General features: G+C 38.3%; 1 protein-coding gene across 2 annotated transcripts in view; it reads left to right on the forward strand.

Moving 5' to 3' along the window:
* The window catches only part of ELAVL2 (ELAV like RNA binding protein 2), a 76,158-nt gene extending 49,306 nt beyond the window's left edge, over positions 1–26,852 (forward strand). Inside the window, exons 4-7 of one of the 2 annotated variants that reach the window (XM_090275795.1) lie at positions 15,060–15,213; positions 18,302–18,527; positions 25,510–25,548; positions 26,115–26,852. In XM_090275795.1, the coding sequence (XP_090131921.1) occupies positions 15,060–15,213; positions 18,302–18,527; positions 25,510–25,548; positions 26,115–26,445 (750 nt within the window). In that variant the 3' untranslated portion in view covers positions 26,446–26,852. The remainder of the gene's footprint in view (positions 1–15,059; positions 15,214–18,301; positions 18,528–25,509; positions 25,549–26,114) is intronic. The other variant, XM_090275796.1, reaches the window with a different exon arrangement.
* The last annotated feature ends 371 nt before the right edge of the window (positions 26,853–27,223 follow it).

Raw genomic sequence — 27,223 nt, forward strand, 5'->3', positions numbered from 1 at the left:
ATTTTTGTTAAAGCTGTTTGGGGGACTGTACAGCTCAGGTGTCATAATAGATATTTGGAGAATGAGGGATTGTCTTTGAATGAGACTATTAGTCCTGCAAATCAGTTCATTTTCAAAAGCCTTCTCTGTGATTATTCTCTAATGTCTAATCATGTTGAGAGAAAAATACCTTGGCAGGTTTGAAGTTATAAAACATTTAGTAATATTTCAAGGGTTATTCCTTTTAAATTATCCATTGAATACATTTTTCATAGCTTTATAACTTATGTCAGGTCCACAAAATATGTATAGATTAAATTTATTTGGCTCTGGGGAGGGCTTATAATAACATTTTATTATCATTTTTTCTCATATATATATATATGTGTATATATATATATATCTGTGTGTGTGTGTATATATATATATATATACACAAATTTTTATCTAGGCCTTTTTGAGAGATGAGACATGCCATAGATGATCCACAATATTTTCCATTACTGTCTTTAAAAAAAATATTTTATTTATTTTTAGCATGGAAAGGAGGGAGAAAAAGAGAAGAGAAATACTGATGTGTGAGAGAAAAATCTATCGGTTGCCTCACACAGTCCCCCAGCTGGGGACCTGGCCTGTAACTCAGGCATGTGCTTTGGCTGGGAATTGAACCGGCAACCTTTGGGTCTGCAGCCTGGTGTTCAATTCACTGAGCCACACCAGCTAGGGCATTTTTTAAAGTGGTATATGGTTTGTACCCATCGTGCTTACCAAAGACAGGCTGTCCTTGAAAGAAAGTGAGTTGGTTTCCTAAATTTTTTGTGCTTGTGTGTGTGTATACACATACAAATACACACACACTAGATACCCGATAGTTGGGTCAAAACATTAAATCTTGGCTGTTGTGGTTTACTTGTAATGCAGGCAGACCTCAGAGATATTGTGGGGTTGAGTGAAGACCATTGCACAGATAGATATTTGTACATTTTTTGCTAGTGGAGGGCCTTGCCTTCATTTTGTACAAAATACCACATCTGTGAAGTACAGTAAATCATGAGGTACATCTATATAAGTATGGCTTGCAGACTGTTTTATAACAGGTGTTTAAAAGGAGGATTACAGAAATAAAACCCTTGTTTAAAAGAGAAAGTGTGTTAGAAATTTTCCTTTGGAATTTTGAGTAATATTTTAAAGTATATTAAAGGTTTAGTAAAACTGATTATCATCTTCAAGACTCCCATCCCATTAGGGCCTTACTACATTATATGGAACCATAGTAGAACCAATGGTCAATCTCTCTTAAGTTTGCAGGGAAGGTCATGTGCTCAAATAGTTATTAATGCCCATCATACATGTGCTTTTTCCCATCCCCTTCCCCACTCAAAGGGCAAAGATATAAAAGGTAATGTTAAAAAACATTTAATTGCAAATTGCTTTTTAAGTCTATACAATAATGGCTATGCCATCTGGGATAGGAAATATCGTGATAAATACTTAATTCATCAAGCATTTTGAGACCTAATATGTATCAGGCAGCTTTGATGAATGTTGGAGCAGTGCTAAACTATGACAAGGTGTCTTCTGGTTCCTGATGCCATTGTGTGGTGGGGGAGACTTATTATATGGCCATCATTTGGATGTATGATAAGTGAATGAAGGGTGCAGTGGAAATGGATATGTCACTGGCTGTCGAGGGGCCTCTGCGATGCCCTCCGAGGTGATAGGGTTTTACAGAACAGGGTTTACCAGGCGGAGGAACAGGAAAGGGATCAACACATGAAACATTGTCTCATCCAAAGGCAGAGACAGGCCTTTAAGTGATGTGTACTTTTGGAAAGAAACTTCCATCTGAAAACTACAAAGTGTACTTATTTTATCAAGTAATAACCTTCTACAAAAAATGATTGGTGGGAAAACTTGATTAAATCCGGCCCCATATTTTACATTTATCCTTTTTAAGTGAAGACTTAATTTATAAGAAGAGCTAAAGGAATGAATTCTGGGCAGATTGATTCATTTGTTTGTGGACACACATCTCTTGCCTTGTTCTGCAAAGAGTCTTGGTGACCTGGGAGACTCATTGAAGATGTTTACAAATGGTGCCAGGATGATTTTTTTCTGTGGAGTATTTAGTGTCCACATAGAGATAGGATCATTATATTTTCATTACTGTATATCTAAACAGGTCAAGGAAGACTTAGATATCTGAATGAACATTGTAGTGAAGCAATTTTTCTTCTAGTTATAGAACAAAAGGGAACTTACTATAGATGATATTTAAGTTACCTTTTTATTGCCACACTGATTTTGACTATTCTCACCTAGCTTATGATGGGAAAGTGTCTCCATATTGTGCAGGCATATGACATACACATTCTTGTAGATTGTTACTCTCCTGCTCATGAAAGCTTCAGCTGACATTTAAGGGCTCTAGAATCTGCCTCAACTCACTGACTCTTCCAGTGATGTCATTGTCCTACAGAAATTTTTATCTGGGCTCAGCTGGGCTCTTCATTCTTGAATATGAAGACTCTAACTATTATTTTCTGCCTTGAATCATTCTGCTCATACCATTGTCATTTTTACCAAGTTTTATTTGGCCATAACAGCATTTATCTTTCACTGCACATTACCTTTTCTCCTGTTTGTGGTCTGCTATCTGACGACAGGCACCTTTGTCTTCGGAACACCTCACAGAATACTTATGCATTTATTTACAAATTCTGAATGAGGAAGTTTCTACATATTGCTCTAAGGAATAGTAGAGACCTGCTCTAGATGCTCAAAGATTGAAAAATTCACAATTAAAGTGAAATTAAAAGTGCAATTTGGTCACTTTTTGGTAGGCATTCCTATTCATTGAAGGTCTAATCAAATGAAGGATGTGTAAAGGACTTCTCTCTTTTCTACAATAAATGAAGATTTAACTATTGTTATCCCTTTATGTAAGATTTTCTACATAGTGCCCACCTGCCTGTGTCTTTTATCTCTTATCTGTCTCTTTCACAAATTTTTTCTCTCACCATCGAACCTTAGATGAAGCGCAGCGTGTGAAAGCCCTGGGATGTGTAAGCCACTGAAATTGGCTTCTTGGCCTTATTCTTTTCCATGCATTAGCAACCAATACTAATTGGCTTTATTCTTAAACAACTCCGGTCTACTTACACCAGGTTAGTGTGTAGTCCTTCTTTAAATATAACCTTCTAACTCAGCATTTTAGTCTGTTGACAGTGCCTTAGATACACTAGATGCTCAAGTACTATGTAAATTTTATGCTAAGTTTATTTTTGGAGGTAAAGTTATGGCAGGTATCTTGACAGAGTGGCTTTTGTTCGAGATTGCATCTGATCAAGTTTCAGAACCTTGAAAGAATCTTTAAGAAGCCGTTACTGGAGAATGGCTTTTGAAGAATTGAATGAGTACATCTTTTTTTTTTTTTTTTTTTTCTTTCTGTTAGCCAATTTAACTTGTATTGTTTTCAACAAAGCATAAAAATCCAGGTTGTTTGGACAAGTATCACACCTTCTAATCATCTTGTCTGAGGGGTACTTCAGACATGGCCCCTGCAGGATGCCATGGAATGTATTCACTTGGCAGGTATTGGAGTGCCTACTTAGGGTGTCTGTGTAAGACAGACATATAAGAATTAGTTTCAACCCTCCAGGAACTTAAAGCCTTATAATCTAAAAGCTTTCTAAGTGAACCTGCAGTCCCTGGGAGGAGCACTGAGGCGGCCTTCTGCTCTGGCAGCACAGAAGAGGCCCACACACATCTGAGTATTGAGTGCTAAGTGCTACTAGGATTTCACTTCTTTCAGTCTCTCTTATGTTCTCATAGTGTATTTAATGAAAGTGTCTAAAATGAATAATTTAGAGCACTACCTACTACATTGCAATCACACTGTCATTAGGCATTGATTGCATGATGACCTGTAGCCCATTCACATTCAGAAACATATATGTGACCCAGACCTTAAATTAGGTGCTATTCTGTGAAGCCCCTTTACTATTTCTGCCACCATCTCCCCAGAAAAGTATTCTCTGTTTCTCATCCTGCATCTCACTTTAGGCTCTAACAGATCTCTCTCAGAGAAAATGAGGAAGTGGAAGGATTTAATATGTAGTAGTTTGAGTGCAGAAATACAATTAAGTTGGCGTTTTATATCAGCCCATTTAGAGGTGCTGGGTGTTGACCCTCTGTGTGACAGCAAGACAGCCTTTTCCTCGGGCTGTAGCCAGGTCCCGGGTTCTCATACCCTCTCATCTGCCGTTGTCACAGACAGAATACTTGTCATGCTTCATAATATTGTAATGATGGATTGTATTGTAATGTAATAATTAACATAACAATTTTGATAATAACTGCCATGAATTTAGAAAAAAAACCTTATTTCATCTTTTAACTGTTGTTCTGTTAAAGGGATGGCTCTTCCTGTTTCAAGTTCTCTCTCTGTGTCATCTTATCTCATCTGAGAAACAATAGTAATATTTGAGTTTTTTCTTTTGTGAATTGGGAATGCTAGTAATAATCCCCAATTCATATTCTTGTTAGGATCAGTTGAGTTAGTATATGTAACATACCCAGAATAATGTCTGGCACAGGGGAAGAACTTAATAAATTTTAGGAGCTATCATTATCTATGTTGTTATAATTTTTTATATGTGAAATCATTATATTTAAAACATTACTATGGTTCTCCAGCTCTGTGTTAATAGTTTTATTACTCTGTTTAATCCTTGTAAGGTCCTTGTGAGGTAGGGACTATCAAACATCAAATTACAAATAGAGGAATGAAGGTTTCAAAGGACCTAAGGAAATCACTCTAGAGTTATAAACGGTAAGCGACAGAACCAAGACCTGGACTGAGCTCTGTGTGCCTTTGTGCACTGGGCTTTTACTCCTTAACTTTGGAGGCTCTAGTACATGCATTAATTTCTGGGCGTTACTTCATACCATCCTCTGTTGTAGCCAAAGTTTCACCAGTAATAATGATTTCTCTTCTGCCTTCTATTCATGTTGCTTAAAAGTTTTAAAGATTACGTGCCCCCCCCAAATACAGGGTCATTTCTCATTTTTAATGTTAAAAGTAAGGGAGTCTGCTTTCTTCTCAGCTGCTGACAGTTCCTAAGGTCGAGAGGGTGGGCCGGACTCTGCTGGTTACAGCTGAAACTCCCATCTGTTTTGTGTGTGTGCTGCTTTAGTGTAACGGCTATCTACAATTTTCATGGGCTAAGTGATGGTTTGGGGGTGGGAAATGGGATATGGAACTTTCTGATAGACATTTCTGCTTAGGCCCTGAACGACTGATCCACCGCCACTGTGGCAGTGGATTCGATTTAACCATCCCACTCTTCCTTCATTCAGATGCCATATTCGTACCATTGCTCTGCTTGTGTTTGGTTTTTTGTGAAATTCTTTATGTGCAGAGGTCTTTAGGAATTTGGAAGGCATTTGTGGCTTCTCTAAGTTGCACTTCAAGAATAGCTCTACCGTAGACTCCCTGTTTGCCTTTATCAAGCTTAATGGCACCTTTTGAACCAAATGTGTACTGCAGCCAAGCAGAAGCAACAATGAAAAGGGTAGACATGATCCGCCAGCTCTCATACTTCAGTAAATAATGAAGATGTCTGTCAAGACACCCTATTTGGATGCTCATCTAATTGATAAGCATGGATGAAACTGTTTTGGGTAGCATTTAATAAATTCTACTCAGCGCAGTTTTTCTGAGGCTGAGTTTGAGATGTGTAAAAAAGGAAATCTCATTTGCCAAGTCTCCAGTTTATGATTAGTTGCTTAATATATATCTTTCAACCAGAATACTTTTGTTTTCCTGTGGCCATTCAGTAGTTTTAGTATCACTTTTAACAATGCCATCTATGGTCATTTTTGAAATTATTTATTCTGAGCTTCATCTTCAACCTTGACGTAAGAATCATCTGCTTTGAAGGTTATTTCATATGTTGCACTAAAACATGAACGTGATGTGAAGCTGGATAGTCTCTCCAGTGTAACACAACCACTTGCTGTTTTCACTTTCTATTAGATGTATCCAGTTTAAAAAAAAAAAAGGCATGTTTAATACCTAAGGAAGTCTGACTATTCTGAGTACATTTTAATTTCATTGGTGAAAAGCACTAGCATCAGGTTTCTTAGATTTTCCTCTCTTCAACTTCCTTCCTCTTCCCCCACCAGTATTAGATTTTCTTAAATATATAAATAATTCTCAAGCATTACTAGGAGAAGGAATATAGTAACTGTCATAATGGAATGACTCATTTTGATTTATTTCAGATTTTATTATGTGTATATAAGGAGATATTTAGCAAAACTAAGGTTGTTACCTTCTTGAACATCTCTTTTGGTAGTTCCTTGTAAATGTCTGATCATACTCCTGATAACTATTATTTTGCTAGAAACTTGCATGATTTCAGACTGCTTGTTGCAGCCCTGGTATAAAGGAAAACCCATTGAAAAAAGAATAAAGGCCCCTAAATCCTCCATCCAAGTTTTTGTTTGGTGTCTTTTGATGCAACTGGGGAAGTGAGAAAACTTGTTTGGAGATATTGAAGGCTGTGTGTGGGTATACAGAAAATGTAGTCAGCGTCCTGAGCATAAAGGGCTAAGACATTTGAAATTAACCTTAAATTTAATTTAAGCAGAGTGTAACATGATCAAATGTATTCCTTGGTATCTCTGAACTACTCGCTTGAATTAACAGTCTTTATGTAGATGTAAGAAGTGAACAAATCAGTCTCAATAACATTGGAGGTTCCATATGTATATTCTATTGATGTAGTTTTTCTAAATTCTGTGTCTTGAAATACCTATTAAACGTAACTACCCTAATGTGTAATACCTTCTCTGAGCCTTTCTGTTAGGTGTGATTATTCCTTTTAACACCTCTGTGAGGGCTAATCTTTTAATTTCTGATAGATTTATTTCCGTATGCTCTGTTCTCTGAGGTTTACTCACTTGAAACCCTTTGTGGAAACCTGGCTGTCTTCATACAAAACCTAATCTTGGGCCCCACCAGATAGCATCATCCCCATATGCCAATGTTGCAGGTTCGGTCCCCAGTCAGGGCACATACAAGAAACAACCAGTGAATACATAAATAAGTGCAACAATAAATCAATGTTTCTCTCTCTCTTCCCCCTCCCTGTGTTTCTTCCTCCCTCGCTGTCTCTGCTTCCCTCCCTCCCTCCCTCCCTCCCTCAGTCTCGTTCTTTAAAATCAATAAAATAAAAAAACTCTAATCTTGGACTGTGATATATATATGCCTTTATGTGTGTGTGAATCCTGTTCCTGCTAGGGTTTTGCATTTAGAAGATGGAAGTACACTTCTTTCTTTTGGGTGAATTCTGAGGTCTGTGGCCTGAATTGATATGAGAGATCACATCCTTCTGTGTATTTTACTTCTGCACTCTTTGGAGGATGCAGTGTAGTCACCTGTCTGAAAAGCCTTGATGTTGTCACAAGACCTTTGTTACCACATACCAGAGTCAGAGGTAACTTTGATTTACTGATACTGTCATTTTTCAGACAGTCCCTTCAAGACTGTATTTTTTTGATACGAACAGTAATTAAATGATGTACAGGGATTTTAAATTTTACTGTGTACATTTAATAAAGTACCAATTATTATCCATAAAATATTTCCATTCCTTTTAATTCTGTATATTTTGATTAACTTGTGTTTTGATAGCTCATTCTTTATATGTTACTGGTCTTGGAATGTACAATGTATAATTAGTTTTAGTTGCTGATGAAGAAAGGAGTTTTTAACTTTTAAGAAATATACTCTTTCAAACTATTCCATTTTTGAGACATAATTACTTTGATATATCTATTTTCATCTCTCTTCTGTCCAGTCTGATCTCATATGTGAGGAATAAATTGAGAAGCCATTGGCTAGAGCATTTATTTGCCTGGTACTTAGAACTGCCTTTCTTCCTTTCCACCCAAGTAATCTCAGTATTGCTTCACTTTGTTTGTTATCTCACTTGTAAGGTTTTGAGAAATTCCCGCATAAACCTGAGTTTTAAATTGCTATCATGGAGTAGATTGGTGTTCAGTGTTGTAGTCCCTGTATCATCTTTAAATATTTAAATTGCAGACTTTCTAGCTGCCTCTTAAATTAGATCCTTCACTTAGTAGTTTTGACATTTCATAACCTTGCTTCTCAGGCATTAAATATTCACCTGTTTAAATGGCAATGAAAATTTAGAATCCAAACCCATCTATTAATACAGAGAATATTGATTTGAGAACAGCTTGCACTTGGTGAATTTGTAGCTATTTTGACCCCACCGGGACACATACTGGGGGTTCATTGTACTAAAATATTACTAATACAGAATTTGCCATAAAACAAAGCCATCTCCTGGGGCTCCTCCAAAAGATTTTAGTCTTGAAGAACCACAAAGACAGACCTAATATGTTGAGGTTTAAGATAGTCCAAAAGTGGTTCTCTAAGGGAGTATAAAGCAAGGCATCAGTATGTGCTCCAAATCCACAGAAAAAAAAAATCAGAATGGAGAAGATTGCTGATAATTGCCAGATGCAAAACTTGGTTTGGAAACTTGTTTGAATCTCCAAAGGTGCAAGTCCTTATCCTACTGCAAGTCGTCTTCCTACAGGGGTTTAAGTATACATTTCTGTTTATTATTCCTTGAGGTGGAAGAAGAAGAAGAAATATTTTCCTTTAAGGGAGGATGCTGATAACAGAGCTATCCTTGATAGAGCAAGGAAAGGGGAGCTACTTTGATCCCAGAAACAGCAAAGTTGTAGGGATGAGACATAGCATATTGGTCTAGGAGGGGAGGGTTGCTCTTAAAATTTTTTGGGAAGTGGGCAGGGGTGGAGTGGGGTGGGGCATTACTCATTTAATTATATTCTAGAAGTTAGAAAGTAATAACAGTAATTCCAAAATTGTAATAATGATGTACAGTTTCTCTAGTTAAGTGCATTGAGTGGCCATTCATCCTTTTCTTGGGAAATGTGACTTTTTAAGATATTAATAGAAAATGAAGTAAAATGACTTCTGACTTAATTATAATTTCTACTACAATCTTGTTTTCTTCTGTGCTCAGTTTCACTCTGTGTGTGTTTAAGAAAAGATCGAGAGGCATTTCAACTTTTCTAAACTCGCAAAAGTTCACGGATAAGCTAGTTACTCTAGTGTAGTATTGTGGCAGAAAAACTGGGTAACTAGACAAGAACATGGGATCAGAAGATGAGAATTTGAATCAAGAATTCAACAGTCTGTGTGCAAACCTAGACACGTTATTTACTTTGTCTATACCTATTTCCCCAGCAGTAAAATGCTAATGTGTGACCTGCCTGCCTCACAGTGTTGTTGTGAGGCATCAGCAAAAAGTTGTGTCTGAAAATACTTTTCAAACGAAGTCTCAGAAACCTCTAAGTGTAAGGGAACTGGAACTATTATGTTACCTCAAAAAGTTTACATACAATTTGGTACCTCTGTCCTGCCTGTGGTGATTAGAACCAGTTAATTGACAAAGTTACTGAAGAACTGTTTTGAGAAGATTTGTTATTGGTTCTTTAAGCCCTTGTAATATAGCTATACCCAGGGTTTGTCTTTTAAGTATATTTTATTGATTATGTTGTTACAGTATCACAATTTTTTCCCCTTTGCTCCCGTCTGCCCAGTACCCCGCTTCTCTCCAGCAATTCTATGCCTCTTAGTTCATGTCCATGGGTTGTGCATGTAAGTTCTTTGGCTTCACCCTTTCCTATATTATTCATAACTTCCCTATGTCTATTTTGTACCAAACAATTATGCTTCTTAATCCCTGCACCATTTCCCCATTTCTCCCCTTCCGCCTCCCAGCTGATAACCCTCCAAATAATACCCATACCTATGATTCTGTTCCTATTCTGGTTTGCTTAGTTGGATTTTGTTTTTAATTTTTAGAGTCACTTGTTTATAGTTGTGAGTTTGTTGCCATTTTAATGTTTCATGACCTTCTTTTTCTTAAGTCCTTTTAACATTTCATATAATAATAGTTTGGTGATGATGAGTTCCTTAAGCTTTACTTTGTCTGGGAAGCACTTTATCAGCCCTTTCATTCTAAATGATAGCTTTGCAGGATAGAGTAATCTTGGTTGTAGGTCCGTTTCATTATCTTGAATATTTCTTGTTAATCCCTTCTTGCCTGCAAATTTTCTTTTGAGAAATCAGCTGAAAGTCTTACAGGCACCCCGTTGTTGGTAACTCTCTGCTTTTCTCTTGCTGCTTTTAAGATTCTCTCTTTATCATTCACCTTTGGTATTTTAATTATGATGTGTCTTGGTGTGGTCCTCTTTGGGTCTAGGTTGTTTGAGACTCTGTGCTTCATAGACTTGTATGTCTATTTCCTTTGCCAAATTTGGGGAGTTTTCATTATTTTCTCACATAAGTTTTGAATTTCTTATTCTTTCTTTTCTCCTTCTGGTACCCCTGTGGTTCGGATGTTGGCACATTTAAAGTAGTCTCAGATTCCTAAGCCTCTCCTCATATTTTTAAATTCTTGTTTCCTCATTCTGTACTGGTTGACTGTTTTTTTCTTTCTTATGTTCCAAATCGTTGATTTGAACCCCAGTTTCCTTCCCTTCACCACTGGTTTTGTGTGGATTTTCCTTCGTTTCATTTAGCATAGCTTTCACTTCTTCCCTAACACGTTTGCCATACTTAAGGATATCTGTTAAGTGTGTGAGCATCTTTATCACCAGTGTTTTGAACTCTGTGTCTGTTAGGATGGCTATCTCCTCGTTTGTTAGGTTGGCTATGTCCTTGTTGCTTAGTTTTTTCACTGGAACCTTGATCCATTCCCCCTTTTGGGCCATGCTTTTCTGTCTCCTCAACTTGACAGGCTCCTGTGTGTGTTTGCCTCCACATCCCATGTAGAGCTGTTGCTTCTGTTACATTGTAAGGGGATGGGGCTTAGATATTCCTCAGTACAGGGCGACCTGTTTCACCACGTTGTGGCACTGTATGTGGAAGAGGGGTCTGAGAGGGTACAATGCTGCTTGCTCAGCTCTCGCCCCTTTTCCATGCACTTCTCCCACTTTTGTATGGGACTTGCACCTCTTAAGCTGCTTCCCTGGCCATTGTTCCCAGAGTGGGTGGATCTGCAGACGTTCTAGGACTGTGGGGGCCCTTTAAACAAGCAGACTCTGCTGAGACCGGCAGTTTCTTCCTCTGTCCCAACCCCCACTGGTTTGCACAGTCAGAAGCAATGAGGCTTGATTTTCTCAGGTGCTGGGACTGTGAGCTGTGCAGTCTGGTCACGATCTGGGAACACTCCCCAGGTGTTCTTTCCTACCTTTCAAAACATGTGGCTTCGCTTTCCGCCTGCCGCTTCCGCTGCTCCCGCCGCTCCTGCTGCCACCACACTGCGTCCTCTCTGCCCCGGCCCCGCCCCTCCTACCTGTCTGGATGAGTATTTTTTCTTTTTATCTTTGTTTGTTGGATGTCAGTGCAGCTTGATTTTCTGGAACTTCTGGTTTTCTCTAGTTTTGATGTAGTTGTATTCCTTCTTAGTTGTGGAGGGAGATGCAGTGTGTCTGTCTTGGTCTCTATCTTGGCCAGAAGTCCCCTATGTTCCCCCAGGGTTTGTCTTAAGCAGGTATGGTAAGACTTGGAGACATGGCAATGATGATTATGAAGGAAGAAGTTTATACCCACGAATCTATAGCAACAGGAGACACAATGTGCCATGCAGGGCCACATGGAGAAACACCAGGGATGGTCAGGAGTTTGAGGGGAGAGGGCAGATCCTGGGAGAGCCTGGCCCAGGTTCTTTTTTGGGGGGTTCTTGTGGGAAGGAAAGGGCGAGGTGCTAGGTAGAATATGGCGAGTAAATTTAGCATTTGATAGTTTGAATAATTTTGGGGGGCTCTGGGCTACAGGGGTGGTCCCTAGTTGCCTAACACCTAGCCTTGGAGTGGGTCAGGGCAGAGGAAGTATTGATTTGGTTTGTGAGTTAGGTAGAGTAGATAGCAGTGTGGGCTCTGGATTGGTCGGTTTGTATATCAAAGGTGTGCTCACAGGAGAGTCATTTACTGTTATTTACTATCCCTGGGAGGGGCAGTCTTTTCCAGGTCAAGGCCCTACATGCATCAAGCATACAGAAGATTAAAAAATACAGTCAATACAGGCTGGGAATTAAAGAAGCAATGGGAACTGAAGACTGGACATAGGGAGAAAAAAAAAGCAGACAACATAACTGACCCTAGTGTGTTTTCAAAGCATTTATATAAGCACTAAATATAAACCTGTTTTCCTAAATATATTTTAGGATATCTTTTAAAACACTCCACCCACACTCCTCTGAAATGCACAAAGCAGTAAATGTCACTGCATGAGCAAGTTATGCTGGAGCACAGTAATGGACTCAGGTTACTCTCCAGTTTAATAGTTGAGTCCTTACCTACATTTTCAGGTGCATGTAGAGATAAATAATATTTATAACATACCTAGATTTTTAGGCTCTGTGCTCAGCATTTTATGTGCATTAGGTATTATTTTTTATTCCTAATAACCATGTAAAGATGGTACAATTATGTGGTAATAGACTTAAAGAATTTGTGCAAGTTCACAGAGCCCTTATTGAATTGAACCTAGTTTGGAGGCCACGCACATTGGTTAGAGAGCTGTCACCTTTAACTTCTGTGACATGACCTCATGCTGTGTTTGGGCTCATGGAGAGGCAACCTGCCTCTACAGCCTGCTTTACTGGTCATTGGAAGTTAGCCTTCTAACTCCGAGAACATACAGATGCTTACCATGCTGCTCATGGGAAGGAAATCTGTTTTGTTTTGTTTTTTCTTTTTTCTTTTTTTTTTTTTTTATGTTTTTCTCTTACAGATGTCCTAATTTTGGGGGAAAACTTCATTCACAGGATCTGGAGCTGGGTGCTCCCTGCCCTTGAAGTCAAGCCCTGGAGTCCATTAGATACCAAGGGAGTCCAAGCAGCAGGGCTTTAGCTTACCCAAATAACTGAGAATTGTTCTTTAGAAAAGAAATTGGCTCCTCATGTATTCACAGTCACTGAATGCATAAATAATTCATTGGCTTTATGTTTTTATCAGTTTATAGCTATCCCAAGACTAGATTCCATTTCAGTTATTTTATTGATCACTTGAAATTTTCCTTCATTTCTTATTTTTCAATTAACATTATAGTTCTCCAAGTTCATTGTTCTTAAGGATTCAGGCACTGAGAAAAAAGAGTAGCATATGAATACATATCTATCTTCTCTCCACCACTGTTCCAATTCCTTTTGTCTGTAGGACAGGACAGTGCTAATGTGACTTCCAAGTACAGCCTGTGGTACAACAGGTATATTTTTACTTGTTAGTCAGCAGACAAATAAGAGTATTAAATGTTAACACTATTCAGGCAAGGGGCAAAGCAAAAAAAAAAAAAAAAAAAAAAAAGTCATTACACAAAGAGCTGTGGGCACAGTTTAAACCACGGAGAAAATATTTCATATTTCATATAAAAAGCTGTTTCAATGGAAACTTAAAAAAAACAAGCAGTGAAGTAGATAAAAAGTGGGTACTAATGGATGAAATAAGCAGACAGAAGTTATCATAAAATGGGACCCCAGTGAGTCAATCCGAGAATTAGACCCATTTGCCTTCTTTTTATGCATGATCTGGAAGATGGGGTATACAGTATTGTGAAATTTGTATCTTTGCAGGTAGTCCAAAAGAGCTTACAATTAAACCAAAGAGAATGTGATCAGAAATAGCACATGAGACTCAGAGCTATCTAAAATTTGCCAGGGATAGCTTATAGGCAGAGAGCAATGGATTACAATTTGGACAAGATCTAGATGAGTTGATGAACTGTCCCTTAAATGCTGTGGTCCAGTAAGCTGTTGTGGACCCATAGCATCAGTGGGGTATTAGATTGGCTTTACTCAGCAAATATTTTAGCATCTGTCATGTGCCAAGAGACTGAGGGAGGATGCAGTGATAAGAGAGACAGCTGTAGTTCCTTCCTGCATGGAGCTTATGAAAAGAATGTTAATTATAAACTAATATGCTTGGACTCATTTTTGTTTTCATCCTTGTAGAATTTTGAATACTATATCAAAGATAAGAGAAGAGGCTTTTTTGACAGTATACTTAAAATAGTAGTAAGTAAAGTCAGTAAAGGGACTTAAGGTCTTTTGTAATGAAGATGAAAAAGACTTGTTTCATCTTTTCTTATGGCTGAGTAGTATTCCATTGTATGCTAAGTGAAATAAGTCAGTCAGAAAAGCTAAGAACCATATGATTTCACTCATGGGGCATATAAAACTGAAACTCATAGACAGAGGTAAAAGTATGGTGGTTCCCAGAGGGGGGTCATGGGAGAAGGAAAAGGGGTCAAATATATGGTGACAGAAGACAATTTGACTTTGGGTGGTGGGCACACAATGCAATGTACAGATCATATATTATAGAAACATACACCTGAAACCTTTATGACCCTATGAACCAATGTCATCCTCATTTAATTTAAAAAAAATACTTATGGACAGGATGATAAAAGACAGGATGATAGAGGATACAGCTCATTCATGTATTTAAATCTGTGGGATTTTAGGGGTGATAGATATTTTGGAATAGTCAAAAGGACATACTTAATGATAATGTTTAGATATGTGTCACCCCCCCCCCCCCCAGAGATGGGAGTCTTAAAAATAGGTCACAAAAATATCAAATGGATTTAGAGTCTTTAAATTTAAGCATTGGATTGAGCCTAAACCCGTAGTGAAGGGGTTGGCCCCATTGAGAACAATATATTCACCACAAATAGCACTGTGCTGTGTGCATCACTAGTCTGTTTGGAAGCTCACAAATCTAAGGATAAATATTTTCTTCTTTCCAACCAGAGGGATGGCATTTCCCATTGGGTTAGAATGTCTCCAGCAACGTGTAAAATAGTTAATTCTAGGCTTGCTTTAACTTCAGTGTCTGTCGTACGCATCTTATGGAAAAGCCACAACTAACTCGAGGCCATCTTTGAGTTCTGAAGGGAGGTAATTGAGTTTACATAGAGGTTTAATTTTATTTTCCTTTTCCAGGTTTCCTATGCTCGCCCAAGTTCAGCTTCTATCAGAGATGCAAATTTGTATGTCAGTGGACTCCCAAAAACGATGACTCAGAAGGAGTTGGAACAGCTTTTTTCACAATATGGGCGCATTATAACTTCTCGTATTCTTGTTGACCAGGTCACTGGTAAGTAGGCAGCCGCTCCGGATCATCTTTTACACTTCGTGCCTGGCAGATTGTGAAATGTTCTTCCTTACCACACAGCAATGTTGCTTCTAGAACACATCAAAGGTACATGTGGGCCAGAAAATGCAATTTTCTGCTGGAATTGTTCATAAATATGCATGGATAAAAATAGATTGTGCAGTGTAGTGAGTGAGCTTGAGTCATTTCCACCCTGAAGGTGTAGGTACGAAGCCTGTTTAATGGCTTGTAATAAATTTACAGTTGCTATAATCTTCATTTCCAAGCTACCACGTGAACAAAGCCCCCCTCGTCCATATAATGTATTAATAAACAATCTTATTTTTGTAAAAAGCATAGTTTAATGCTATGACATACAGCCAGTCCTCCAAGGGAGGATCACACTACAGCTACCCTGGTAATTGCTGCTAGGACTGTTTTCCAGGTCCATGCTGTGTTGTAGAGGCATGTGTGAGAGTTTGAAATTTTGAATGTTAAGCATTTATTTCATACCTATGTTAACTTTTAACCACACTGAAGTGAGAAGAATAGTATGTTTATTACTAAAACTTTTGTATGTAAGGAAGCTTTTCTGTAAAGCTTTTAAAGAAAAGCTAGCAATATAGATTTGATTATGGATTTTACTATTATAAATGCAGTACTTACAAGAACATTGAAAATAGAGAAATATGGCAAAGAGGGGGAAAATCACCTGTAGTGCAATATACTCAAGTAGTCGCTAAGATTTTGTAGGTTTTTAGAAAGAAAATAGGGAGGTTTTTCTCTTTTCTTTTCATTTCTTCCTTTTCTCTTCCTTCTTTTGTTCTCCCTGTTCTTTTTCTCTCTCATTTTTCTTCTCTTTTTATAAGAATAATACCACTAGAGATACATTATGCAGTAGAGTGTCACACCTTGTTCTTAAAAGAGATGGATTAACCACAGAATATGGCGGGCCAAGTTTTTAATTCTTGAAGTGAAGATCGATTAGTTGATCTGAATTGGATCAGAAGCCACCATGTTATGCTTCTCTGTGCTGTTAATTAGACTCCTAGGAGGCTAAGTGCCATGCAAGAGTTCTGGGTAAAGCAATATTTACCGTCATATACTTGCTTGGGAGAAGCTGTATGGAGAAATTTTAGTCTAGTGAAGGCATATAAAAATATAGTCTTTTTAGCTACATTTCATAATTTTCCTTAAACATTCTATCATATTCACACAGGCTGCTAGTCACGTAAAACAGAAATCCAGGCCTAAAAATCCAGATAGAGCTGTTTAAATCAACAAAAATGCCCTTTTATTTTGTTTGTATCGTTCATGTTTTTCGATGAGGACTCGGTGAATTGAGAGTAGGTGTTACCTGTGTTACAGAAAGTTCTTGCCGGAACTGCAAGTCCCCCTTGAGTGCTTGGGCTCACAGGTGGGCCCACCTTGCCACCTGGTTTAGTCGGTGCTTCTCAAGTGAGGTCCTGTGCCTGGAACACTGAGAGAAATGCAAATCCCTAGACCCCACCCAAAACCTAGTGCATAAAATTCTGAGGGTGGGCGTGTTACCAGTCCCTTTAGGTTATCCGCGGCATGCTCTTCAGCGCTGAGGGCTACTGGGTTAGGTGACTTGGGCTGTGTAGGGGCCATTTCATTGCTAATCTGCTACTTTACTTGTGGGATAGTGAAGTCCCCCAGGGTTACTAATTCTTAACAGGAGGTTGTAGTTAACTAAAAGAATATATTTTCTGTCATGTCATCATTTCATTTTTATACTTAAGGGCTTTCAAGGCAAAATTATTCACTCTGTCCGAAATGAAAAACCCTGCAATTTTGTTATTCAGCCATCAGGTGGTAATAGTGTGCGAGGGACGTAGCTTCAACAGGAAAGGTAAGGTGAGTGATAGGGGCTGTCTGAGATGAGCACTTGTGGAAAAACTCCTTATCTGTCTTAGGATACAATTCTAAGCAACTGAACTGACACAGTATTAATTGTAAAGCAAGTAGACCAGATTCCTTTTTAAAGTTTCTATAAATCATGATGGTCTAGTGTGTTTTCTCAGCCCATCTTTCTTTTCTTCAATGGTATACTCTGAATCATCCAGATTTTTCTAGCTACTAGTCCCAAGCGGGTACTGCTGCTACTGATTGGCTTGCTGAAAAGGTGTTTCCCTGCACTGCTTGTCCCATGGTGGCCAGCTGTTGTCACCCGCACTGGCCTACGGAAGCTAATTTAAGGGAATGAGTTGGGTTTCCCTTTACCGTTTCTGAAAAGCTGGACAGATGTTTGGTCATCCCTCTGGTTTCCCATTCTTGTCTCTCACAGTGGGAACAGCATGAGACAGAGAATGGCATTCCATGGTCAGGAGTGATGCTGCACCCAGAAAGTTCAGAGCTTTTACTTCTGTGTATTTTGAAAATCTAGGCCCCTTTTTTTCCTCCACCTAATATTGTTTCTCTAATATAAAGTATAACTAGTCTAAAGCCGTGGAGAAGCTTCAGGGAACCAGAAAAGCTTCTTCAAACATTTTCCTTAAAGGACCAGTATTCTATATAATATTATTAAGTTAAATTTTATTTAAAAATTTAGCTGAAGTAAATCTTTCTACCACCGTGCATATATTTTTTGCATAGCGCTGTAGCATTTTATTAGCAAATGCCTGGTTCTGTTTTCCTTATGACAAGAAAGGGAGCTACTTTGCCTGCTATTTCTGAGCTGCTTGTCCAGTAGCATAATTTCAAAAATGAAACTAAGTGAGGCATGCTGTTGACATTGTTAAAGAGGGTGTGCAGGAGGGAGAGAAGGCAGGGGAGCGAAAACATGGGCATACCAGCGTGCTTTCTCTTCTTCTTAGCTTTCTGGTAGGCACGTGATAATGCGTATTCAATCTGTATAGGTGACCCCATGCATTAAAAAAATACAAATTGTGATTCTAGACTGAATTACTTCTAAGTTAAGGTATAGCTTTCCTCCTCCTCTGATTTTGTGGCAGATGTTATATGTGGGCGAATACACATTCTTGAGAAGGAACATTTAATTTATCCTTTCTTCTTTTCCTCCTCTCTTTCCCCTCTCTCTTTCCCAAATCCTTACCCAAATCTACCATAGGCATCTCAAGGGGTGTAGGGTTTATTCGATTTGACAAGCGGATTGAGGCAGAAGAAGCTATCAAAGGCCTAAACGGCCAGAAACCTCCTGGTGCCACAGAGCCAATCACTGTAAAGTTTGCTAATAATCCAAGCCAAAAAACCAATCAGGCCATCCTCTCCCAGCTGTACCAGTCTCCAAACAGAAGGTATCCAGGACCATTAGCTCAGCAGGCACAGCGTTTTAGGTAAGTCTGGTCTGCTTCATATGTCCAGTTATTAAACTCACAACTCAGTCTCACTGTTCAATACTGTTATTCACAGGATCTCTGGTTTGCTGCTCTTATTATTATTGTGGCTTGCTTTCTTTTTCTTATGGGCACAGAAAACCTACTTGGGGAATAGGGTCTTTTGCTAATATTGAAAGTGGGGACAAAAGGACAATAACCTACAGCAGTGAATCTCAATGGGTCATAGGGACAAGAGGGTTGGTGGTGTAATTTTGCCCATCAGGGGACATTTGGCAGTGTTTGGAGACATTTATGTTGGCATAACTTGGGTGGAGGGTGCTACTGGCATCTAGTGGGTAGAGGCCAGGGATGCAGCTAAACAGCTTGTAATGTACATACAGCCCCCCAAAACAACAAATTATCCAGCTGCAAACATCAGTAGTACCAAGGTTGAGAAACACTGACGTATAGGATACTGAGTTCTTCTTAACGATTTCCAGTGCTTTCAATTTTCAGTTCCCCCTTTTTCTACTTTTTTTCTTGATAACATTTTATTCTCCTGTTTCAGTTTTTAGGTCAAGGTCTTTCAGTTACTTTGGTTTATAATAGGTGCACCACTGATATATAACCTATTTAATATATTAAGTTTCTACAAGTGGGTCTCTCTCCCCTTTTAACATTTTTATAGGGGTTGGTAAACCTTCACTGTAAAGGGCCAGATAGTAAATATTTTAGACTTTGTGGGTCATGGTCTCTGTTTCATATAAGCCTTTTTTTTTTAAACAACTGTTTAAAAATATAAAACCATTCTTAGCACCTGGGCTATGCTGAAACAGATGGCAGTCTGGATTTGGCCTGTGGGTGATAGTTTTCAGACCCCTGTACATGTCCATAGAATGGCCATGAATCGTTAGCTTAAAACATTCTATTTTGTAGATAAGTATAAACATTCCAGTTTTTTAAGTTCTGTTCTAATCCTGAGGTAACAACTAAACCAAGAGTCATTTAAAAAACATCCCTAATTTGCATCTGAGGAGAACACCAACTTGAAGATCACAAAACAAAATCACTCCGTTTTTATTTTCAAGAATATTTTTAATACCACTTTTGACAATGTGGTGTACTGTGACTATAATGCCATCTAACCTCTTGCTAATTTTTTTTTTAAATCATTAAGTGCTGATCAAGTTTTTTTCTTAACTTGCTGGGACAGAACAGTTAATTATCAAAGATATAATCATAAATATAGCTTAAAAGGAATTATGTGTTTTTGAGCTTAAATCACATGCATATTTTCACTGGGGTATTTAAAGTGCTTTAAAAATGTGGATAAAAATCAGTCAGATATCTTCCTTTAAAAATAACACTAAATTATGTCACCTGAGGTATGAGAAAGAAATTTGCCATAAACACTAGGTTCAGTTCTTACCTAGGGAGGTGTTTGCCCTGGGAGAAGAGGTGATACATTCCAAAGGCTCTATTTGGAGCAGGATGACTGGGCAGCAGTTGATCGAGAGATCCTATGAAGCAGTTATTTTTCTTTGTTTTCTTCTTTTAGCTACACCTGTAGGTTTTGTCTGTGGCATTAGTGAAGAATAACTTTTTGCGAATTTAGCACAGACAAGCTTTAAGGAATTCTGGAGGTGTTTTCTAGGCAGACCAGCTAGTTAACTGCAGAGCTCTTTGGGGCTTAGAGAGAGGAAGGTTCCATGGAACTTGTTAATTTCAACACTGTGCAAGTATAAAATGTTTGATGTTAGTGGAAAGCTATATTCATTTAAATTGTTATTTTTGCTATTTCTGATTTAAGCTCTGGTTTTTGTTTTATGGCAGTTATTAAGTAAAACTGTTTTTAGAATTAAGATTGAATTCTGAGGGAGATTGGACAAAAGGACTGAAATGACAGGCTCTTCAGGAGAATTCCTGATTGTTGAAATGGCAAGGCGTTCCGGTGACTCATGTATTAGCTTGTTGATAGCTACAGTATCTGTTCTCAACCAGACCTAGCCTCTGCTTCCAGCATGATCTGTGCTTTTTATTTGTGGTTGGGCAAAGCTTTACAGGATGTTCTGCTGGTCTGAATTTAATAGCTTTTAAAATATATTGTGCCCGTTCTGTACTTTTATCTTCTAGCTCAGTATGTTATTACCTTGGAAATTCTTCCTTTTCCTTAACTCCTATAATGGGGGAGGGCGCGGAGGAAATAAGAGTTGTCTCTTGTAAGGGAAATTTGGTTTCAGAAAATTGGGAAAAGTTTTATTGTCCTTTCAGCTCCCTAACTACTGTATCCATTGCTCCACTTCCCATGCTATGAAATCTCTGTCCAGATAGTAAGTTTTGAACTAGTCTTTGAGTTCAGTGAAGGTGTGTGGTCCAGACTGATTGTTAGAAGAAATTGAGAGCCCTCATTCCTAGAGTTCAGGTTTAACCTGATGTGTGTTTCGTTGCTTTTTTTTAGATACCTTTAAAAACTTGACTGTAATTACCTTGATTTTTTTTCCCCTTCCTCCTGTTAAATTAGGGTTGAATCTTTTAAAACCACATAAGACTTAATAATTAAGGACTTGCTTGTTTTGTTGCTATTTTTCTCTTCTCTGGTTTAAGTCTAGGTCATTACACAAATATTTAGTCCCTAATATCTGTGTTCCTTACCCTTGAGTCTGTCACTTTCCAGTGGACACTTAGAAAATTTCTCTCTGGGTTTTATGTTATTATAGTACCCTAGGAGTTGAAAGAGAGAAGAGAATACAAATTATAAGTATAATAAGTAAGGATACTTTTAATATTCATGAAATGCATATCTTTTAAAGTCAAAAAATAAAAACTGTAATCAGGGTTCATTTTAAAAGTGGGCTTGTGAAATTTATAACTCAGTCAACTCATAAGAATAATTAGAGTATTAACATGAGCACTGCTGATCTAACATGCTTATTTAATTCACTACAGTTTTCAAAATAAAACCATTCTTATTTATTTGGGTGGCTAGTGTAATTTAAGCCCTTTAAGTATATTCATGGTACATGGTATCAGAATTAAACTTTAAGTCAAGTTTTTTCATCTCCTCTTGTGGAGCAGCTTTATTTTTTATTGAATGTGATCTAGTCTAATGCCTGTGTGCCTGCTTCAATAAACCTTGATGCATTTTTCAAGGTTTATTGAAACCTTTTAAATCAGCACTTGAGTTGCATTTAGGGCATTTGCTGGTTGCACTATCACAGTTCCCTTTTGGAAGAAACTGGTATCAATTCTGAATAATTTTTTTCTCTCTTAGAGGACAGATGATACCATCTAATTGGATAAGGGGGTAAGTTGATGATCTTGTTGTGGTTTAACTTCAAAGCAGAACTTGGTCAAAGCTTTGGAGCAGTTTTGAGAACCATTGTCTTTAGGGTGTAGAGTTTTATTTTCTTACCCATTAGCAGTGATCTCTGTTTATTTATTTGACTTGAATTGACTTTGCACTTTCTCTTTTAACGTGCATATGGGTCATAGTGTGTCATAGTCTTTATGTACTCCCATAGCGTGTCAGCTAAATTTCTTGGGAACTGGGCAGGTAACTTCATTTTATTCTGTACTTAAAATAAACACCTAACTTTGAAATGGGAACGTTCTACCTAATACATGGTCCCATTAGAAATATTGCCTAGTTATAGTTTGAGTTGTATTCTTATAATAGAAGTATTTGTACTTTTATCCACAGTATGTATTTTTTCATAAATTATATGCATATGGGCTTGTGCTATTGCATTCATTAACTCATAAACTCTGATCAGACATAGAAGATAAAGATAGAATAAAAACAAAAAAAATGAAAAAAACATACCAAGCGTCTTGCTGATTATGGTGACTGGCTTTATATTTTATTTACAAATATCTTAATAAATAATATACCTTTAAAGCTAGAGCCATAAAATTATCTTAATTATTCTGAATTTGTCTGACTTCATGTGAGACATGTTGGATTATCTTGTGTCTAACCTCATAATGTATTGTACTAGGAGTAGAGGAAATAAAAAAATCAGCTCCTTTTTCTTATTAACTTGGGCTTCCCTTACTATTGCTACCCCCACTCTGATCATGAAAATGGTGATGATTTTCACAGGAATCTTTTTGAAGATACCTCTTTTTTGAGGATTATTATAGTGAAAGCTAGGTAGGGTTACGTACCTAATCCTGCAAATCCGCTTACTGTGTTCTATGTAAAGTGGATTGTATCCAGGCTAAGGGATAGGTGAGCGTGTTACTGTCCCTTTGCGGACTGCTCAGTCTTCCCTCAGGCACGTGTGATATGTGGGGAATAAATGAGGGTACTGGGTACAGTGCACTGATGAAATATCAGTAAAGAATACTTTATTTGTAAAGTTTAAACATACATATTTAACTGACACTTTAGTATTGCCACACTGCAGTATGTCACCATGCGTACCCTGACTGGTTAACTTGGTCTCCATTAAAGACTGGCTGTCCTTGAACTCTGGACAGACCCAGAAAAGATGTGTAATTCTAGAGAGTTAAGAGGGGTCCTTGTGTCTGAGCTAACTTAGAACAAGGCAGTTACAAGAGAACATGATGCAGCCTGTGCCTGATCTCTTACAACTGTGAAGTTTACAGTTTTCCAGCTGCTGCAAGACTTGGGGTGCATAGTACCCATGTGGAGCCACCCACCTTCTCCCAGCTCTCAAGAGAAACATGGGTGTCTCTGAGAGCAGAGAGAACTGCTAGGCTCACCTGCACACAGGCAGGAGTTCTCAGCATCACCTAGGTCCTGTTTCTTAAGTCCTATACTCCTCTCCCTGAGCACCTTGTTGATGAGGGAGAATTGCAGGGAGGGAGGAGAGGTTGGAGGAGAGGCAGATTAACTTGGCCTAAATTCCAAAGGATTGAATTTTTCCTAAAATGGGTATTGAGTAAAGAAGTCAGTGAGGGTCATGATATCACATAGGATTTCGCAGGTAGGACACATTTGAGACCCATTGAGAGGGTCCTCAGAGATCCTAGTATAAAAGTCCTAGGCTTTCTGCCTGGAGAGTCCTGGGATGGGGAATGAATTTTCTCCCCTTTTAATGTATGTAATGCACTGCTGGGGTGGTTTCGGTTTCCACCCTGTCTTGAAAATAGTGAAAACTTGCTTAGGAGATTCTAGCTCTGTACTTTTTTGGTGTCTAAGCTTCTGGTGGCAGAGCAAGACAGTTCCTACCTTGTCCCAATTAATGGGCAGAGATGATGTAATTATATTTTGAATGAATTAATAAGGTTGCCTCTGCCTCTGGACCTTTCAGCACTTTGGAAGGAAACCTCTTTATCTCAATATACTCTTCTGTTCTATAGGTACCATATGCCAAATGCATTCTGTATTGATCATTGCAACAACTTATGAAACTATCTGTATCTTATTACGTTATGGCTGGTGTTATAATTTGTGTGCATCTTTCTGGTATTTGTGGGCTTTACTTTGGAGTATAAAGACATGGCATCTTTGACTATAGTCATCATCTCCGTGGAAAACAAAGCCCTCCCACCTGTGTAGACTCTGCACACATGCGCAAACAGGCTCTCCAACCAGCTCTCCTGATGGCTTCTTTTCTGGATTAAGCAGTTAAGGGTAGTGTTGGTTATGTCATTGTTTTATTCAGTCAGTGGCTACTTAGTGTCCCGGGAGGGTGGTGGGACGATGCAGACACACCCACAAAAGAGGATCCTTTGGCATTGTGATTTGTTCTGGTTTTGTCTCCCTTTGCATTACATCAGCCCAGTTATTTCTCTACATTTTTATAAAGCACGCAAAATGCCCAGGGGTGATTGGGAATAGGATTGTCTGAGATTCTATTTTCCAGTTCTGAAAGACCGGAAAGAGATGTTTTCGGCTTTTGAAAAACTGGAAGGGGCTGCTTTCTCGTGTGTGCTTTAGCTTTACTTGAGGCCACAGGTATCAGACTCTAAGGTCAAAACACTGAATTTTCAAATTTACCTTTCACATAGGGTTTAAAAGAGAGAATTAAAAAAATAGTTTTCCTGAGCCCCTAGGTGTTACTTGGAGAGGGTCAAACATTGTGGCAATTAATGGAGGTTATATGGGCAATGTATGTGCCTACTTCCTCTGTAATTGGTATGCACTGTAGAAATTTGGAACGAAACTCATAAATCAAGTACTATGGAATCAATTTAATTTTTCAAATAGGAAAAGGATGTGGAGAGTTTAAAGAGTACCCACTTACCCACCCCAAATACTTTCTTTTTTAAAACAGGAAAGAGAAGTTCAAGTTGATTTGTTTGTTTCTCCTTTGAGTAGGGCTACCCTTCATGTATCAAAATAAGCATCAAGCTTAGGGCCTGAACTCCTCCCTTCCTTGCTTACTGGAGTAGGGAGCAGGGAGTCTGTCCTTTTTCTTTCTCTGGATCCTAGCTGAGCACATTGAGAAATGAGAGGTTTAACTGAGGCTGTGTATAAGGTTCTTTCTCCCTCTTACAATACTACTTTGATTCTAAGAAATGAACGTCCTTCAGAGTTGCGAGATGAAGGGAAATAATACGGAATTCTGTAAACTGCAGAGTGCCACCATTTACTAGTTCAGTGGTCTTGGGAAAGTCACTTAAACTGTGTGCCTTAGTGTACTCAGGAGCCAATAGAGTTACAAGAATTAAAATAGTATTAAGGACAGGTAGGTGTATGTGGAGCACTTAGAACTTGCCTGGCAAAAGGTGAGAACCCCAATGTTAACTATTCCAGAACCTCCACCTTCCCTTTCCGAAGGGTTTCCTCAGGTGACCACGAGTATTTCCCCTGCATTGCACTGACCCTTGGAGAGATCAACCTGTATCCATCTGAAGAATTAGTGTCTTATGGCAGCAGGTACCCATTCTCTGAAAAGCCCCAGTTTTTTACTTCACGTACAATTACGATACAAATATCCCCTTGGAAGATGTCAGTAACAAGCCCAGCTTTCATGGACATCAACGGGGAAGATTAAAAACTGAAATTTGCTAAATGTGTGTTTTGCAGGTTGGACAATCTGCTCAATATGGCTTATGGAGTAAAGAGGTAATGATAGAGGTTCATGATACTCATAATCCCTTCCTATAAATGATCAGTTTCTTTGATTTTGGAAGTGACTCCCTTCTTAAGTTTGTGTTGGGTTTCCTTTTGCATGTACAACCTAATGAAAGGCTGCCTTTTGAAGCACGGTTGACTCAAGGAATATCTTTATATCACTGGATGCCACCTGGTCTTTGAAAACCCATTATTTACTTTATATTGCATTGCGACGTTTTAGCATGTTTATATATGTGTTGCACCCCCCCCTCAGTCCTGCTTAGATCCATAAGCCAGTTCTAAATATATTTTTGTTATTGTGGATAATATTCAATATGCCACATAATGACCATTTCATAACTTATTAATGCCTTGGTAGTGTAGCATGTCACTGCAAGCCACACACAGACTTTGATGGAATCATCAAATATATAGTCATATGTCTGTTGGGGGAGGGGAGTTATAAAACTCTGGGATGGAAAAGGGCAAAAAAATGAAGTCCTTTGCTGTAACCACACTATTTCTATTGTGTGTGTTGTATGTGTGTGTGTATTCTTGTTTCCTATTTTGTTCAGTAGGTTTTCTCCAATGACCATTGATGGAATGACCAGTTTGGCTGGAATTAATATCCCTGGGCACCCAGGAACAGGATGGTGTATCTTTGTGTACAATCTGGCTCCTGATGCAGACGAGAGTATCCTGTGGCAAATGTTTGGGCCTTTTGGAGCTGTCACCAACGTGAAGGTCATCCGTGACTTTAACACCAATAAATGCAAAGGTTTTGGATTTGTGACTATGACAAACTATGATGAGGCCGCCATGGCAATAGCTAGCCTCAATGGATACCGTCTGGGAGACAGAGTACTGCAGGTCTCCTTTAAGACCAACAAAACGCACAAAGCCTAGTGCGCTCTTGTCCTCAGTCCATTTATATATGAAAACTATACAACAAAGGCAAGTTAAGAGAAACTTTATACATTAGTAAATGTCTTTGTAAGTCAGTGTTGAGATGGGGATAAAACGACTACTTAGCATCCTAAGAAATATGTGAGATTTTTTATTGCTAGTATTTGAATTAAAACTTCTTAAATATCTTTTATGTTTGAATATGGACAAGAGGTACAGGGTTTTTACCTGTCACATTGCATTCTATTGCCTTCTTTGAAGAAGGTGGACCTTTTAAAGTGTTTCAGCTAAGGGAAGACATTTCTTTTCTTTTTACGTAACTGCCTTGAACCTGTGAGTAAATATTGAGGCTTTGTGTTGTAATTCCTTGGTTGGTTATGTCTTTTTTCCCCCCTTTTTCTCTTTTTTCTGATTAGCTTTGTGTTTTGTTTACATTTAAAGCATCGCTGTTATGTCTAAGAAAAGTATTTTGAAGTTTACATTTTTATTTATGAAGTTAAAAACAGTATTTATTTTATAATTATCATTTGGGTTGGGGAAGGGGGGGCTACCTTATAAACGCTTATTGTAAGAATACTGGAGAACTTTTCGTAAAGCAGTACCTTGCCAAAGAGATAAGAGCCTCTTTGATGTGGGTTTAAAAAAAGCATCTATTTTTATAAAAAAGAAAATTTGGAGAAACTTTTTACTGGTCCTGGAACAAATATTTTGACTTGAATACTTTGAGAAATCTCTTCATATGACACCTAGTGAGCTTTTAAAATTTACCAGGAAATTT

This window comes from Furipterus horrens, unplaced genomic scaffold, assembly GCF_987537825.1.
Source record: "Furipterus horrens unplaced genomic scaffold, mFurHor1.1.pri manual_scaffold_4, whole genome shotgun sequence".
In the NCBI taxonomy this organism is placed as follows: Eukaryota; Metazoa; Chordata; class Mammalia; order Chiroptera; family Furipteridae; genus Furipterus; species Furipterus horrens.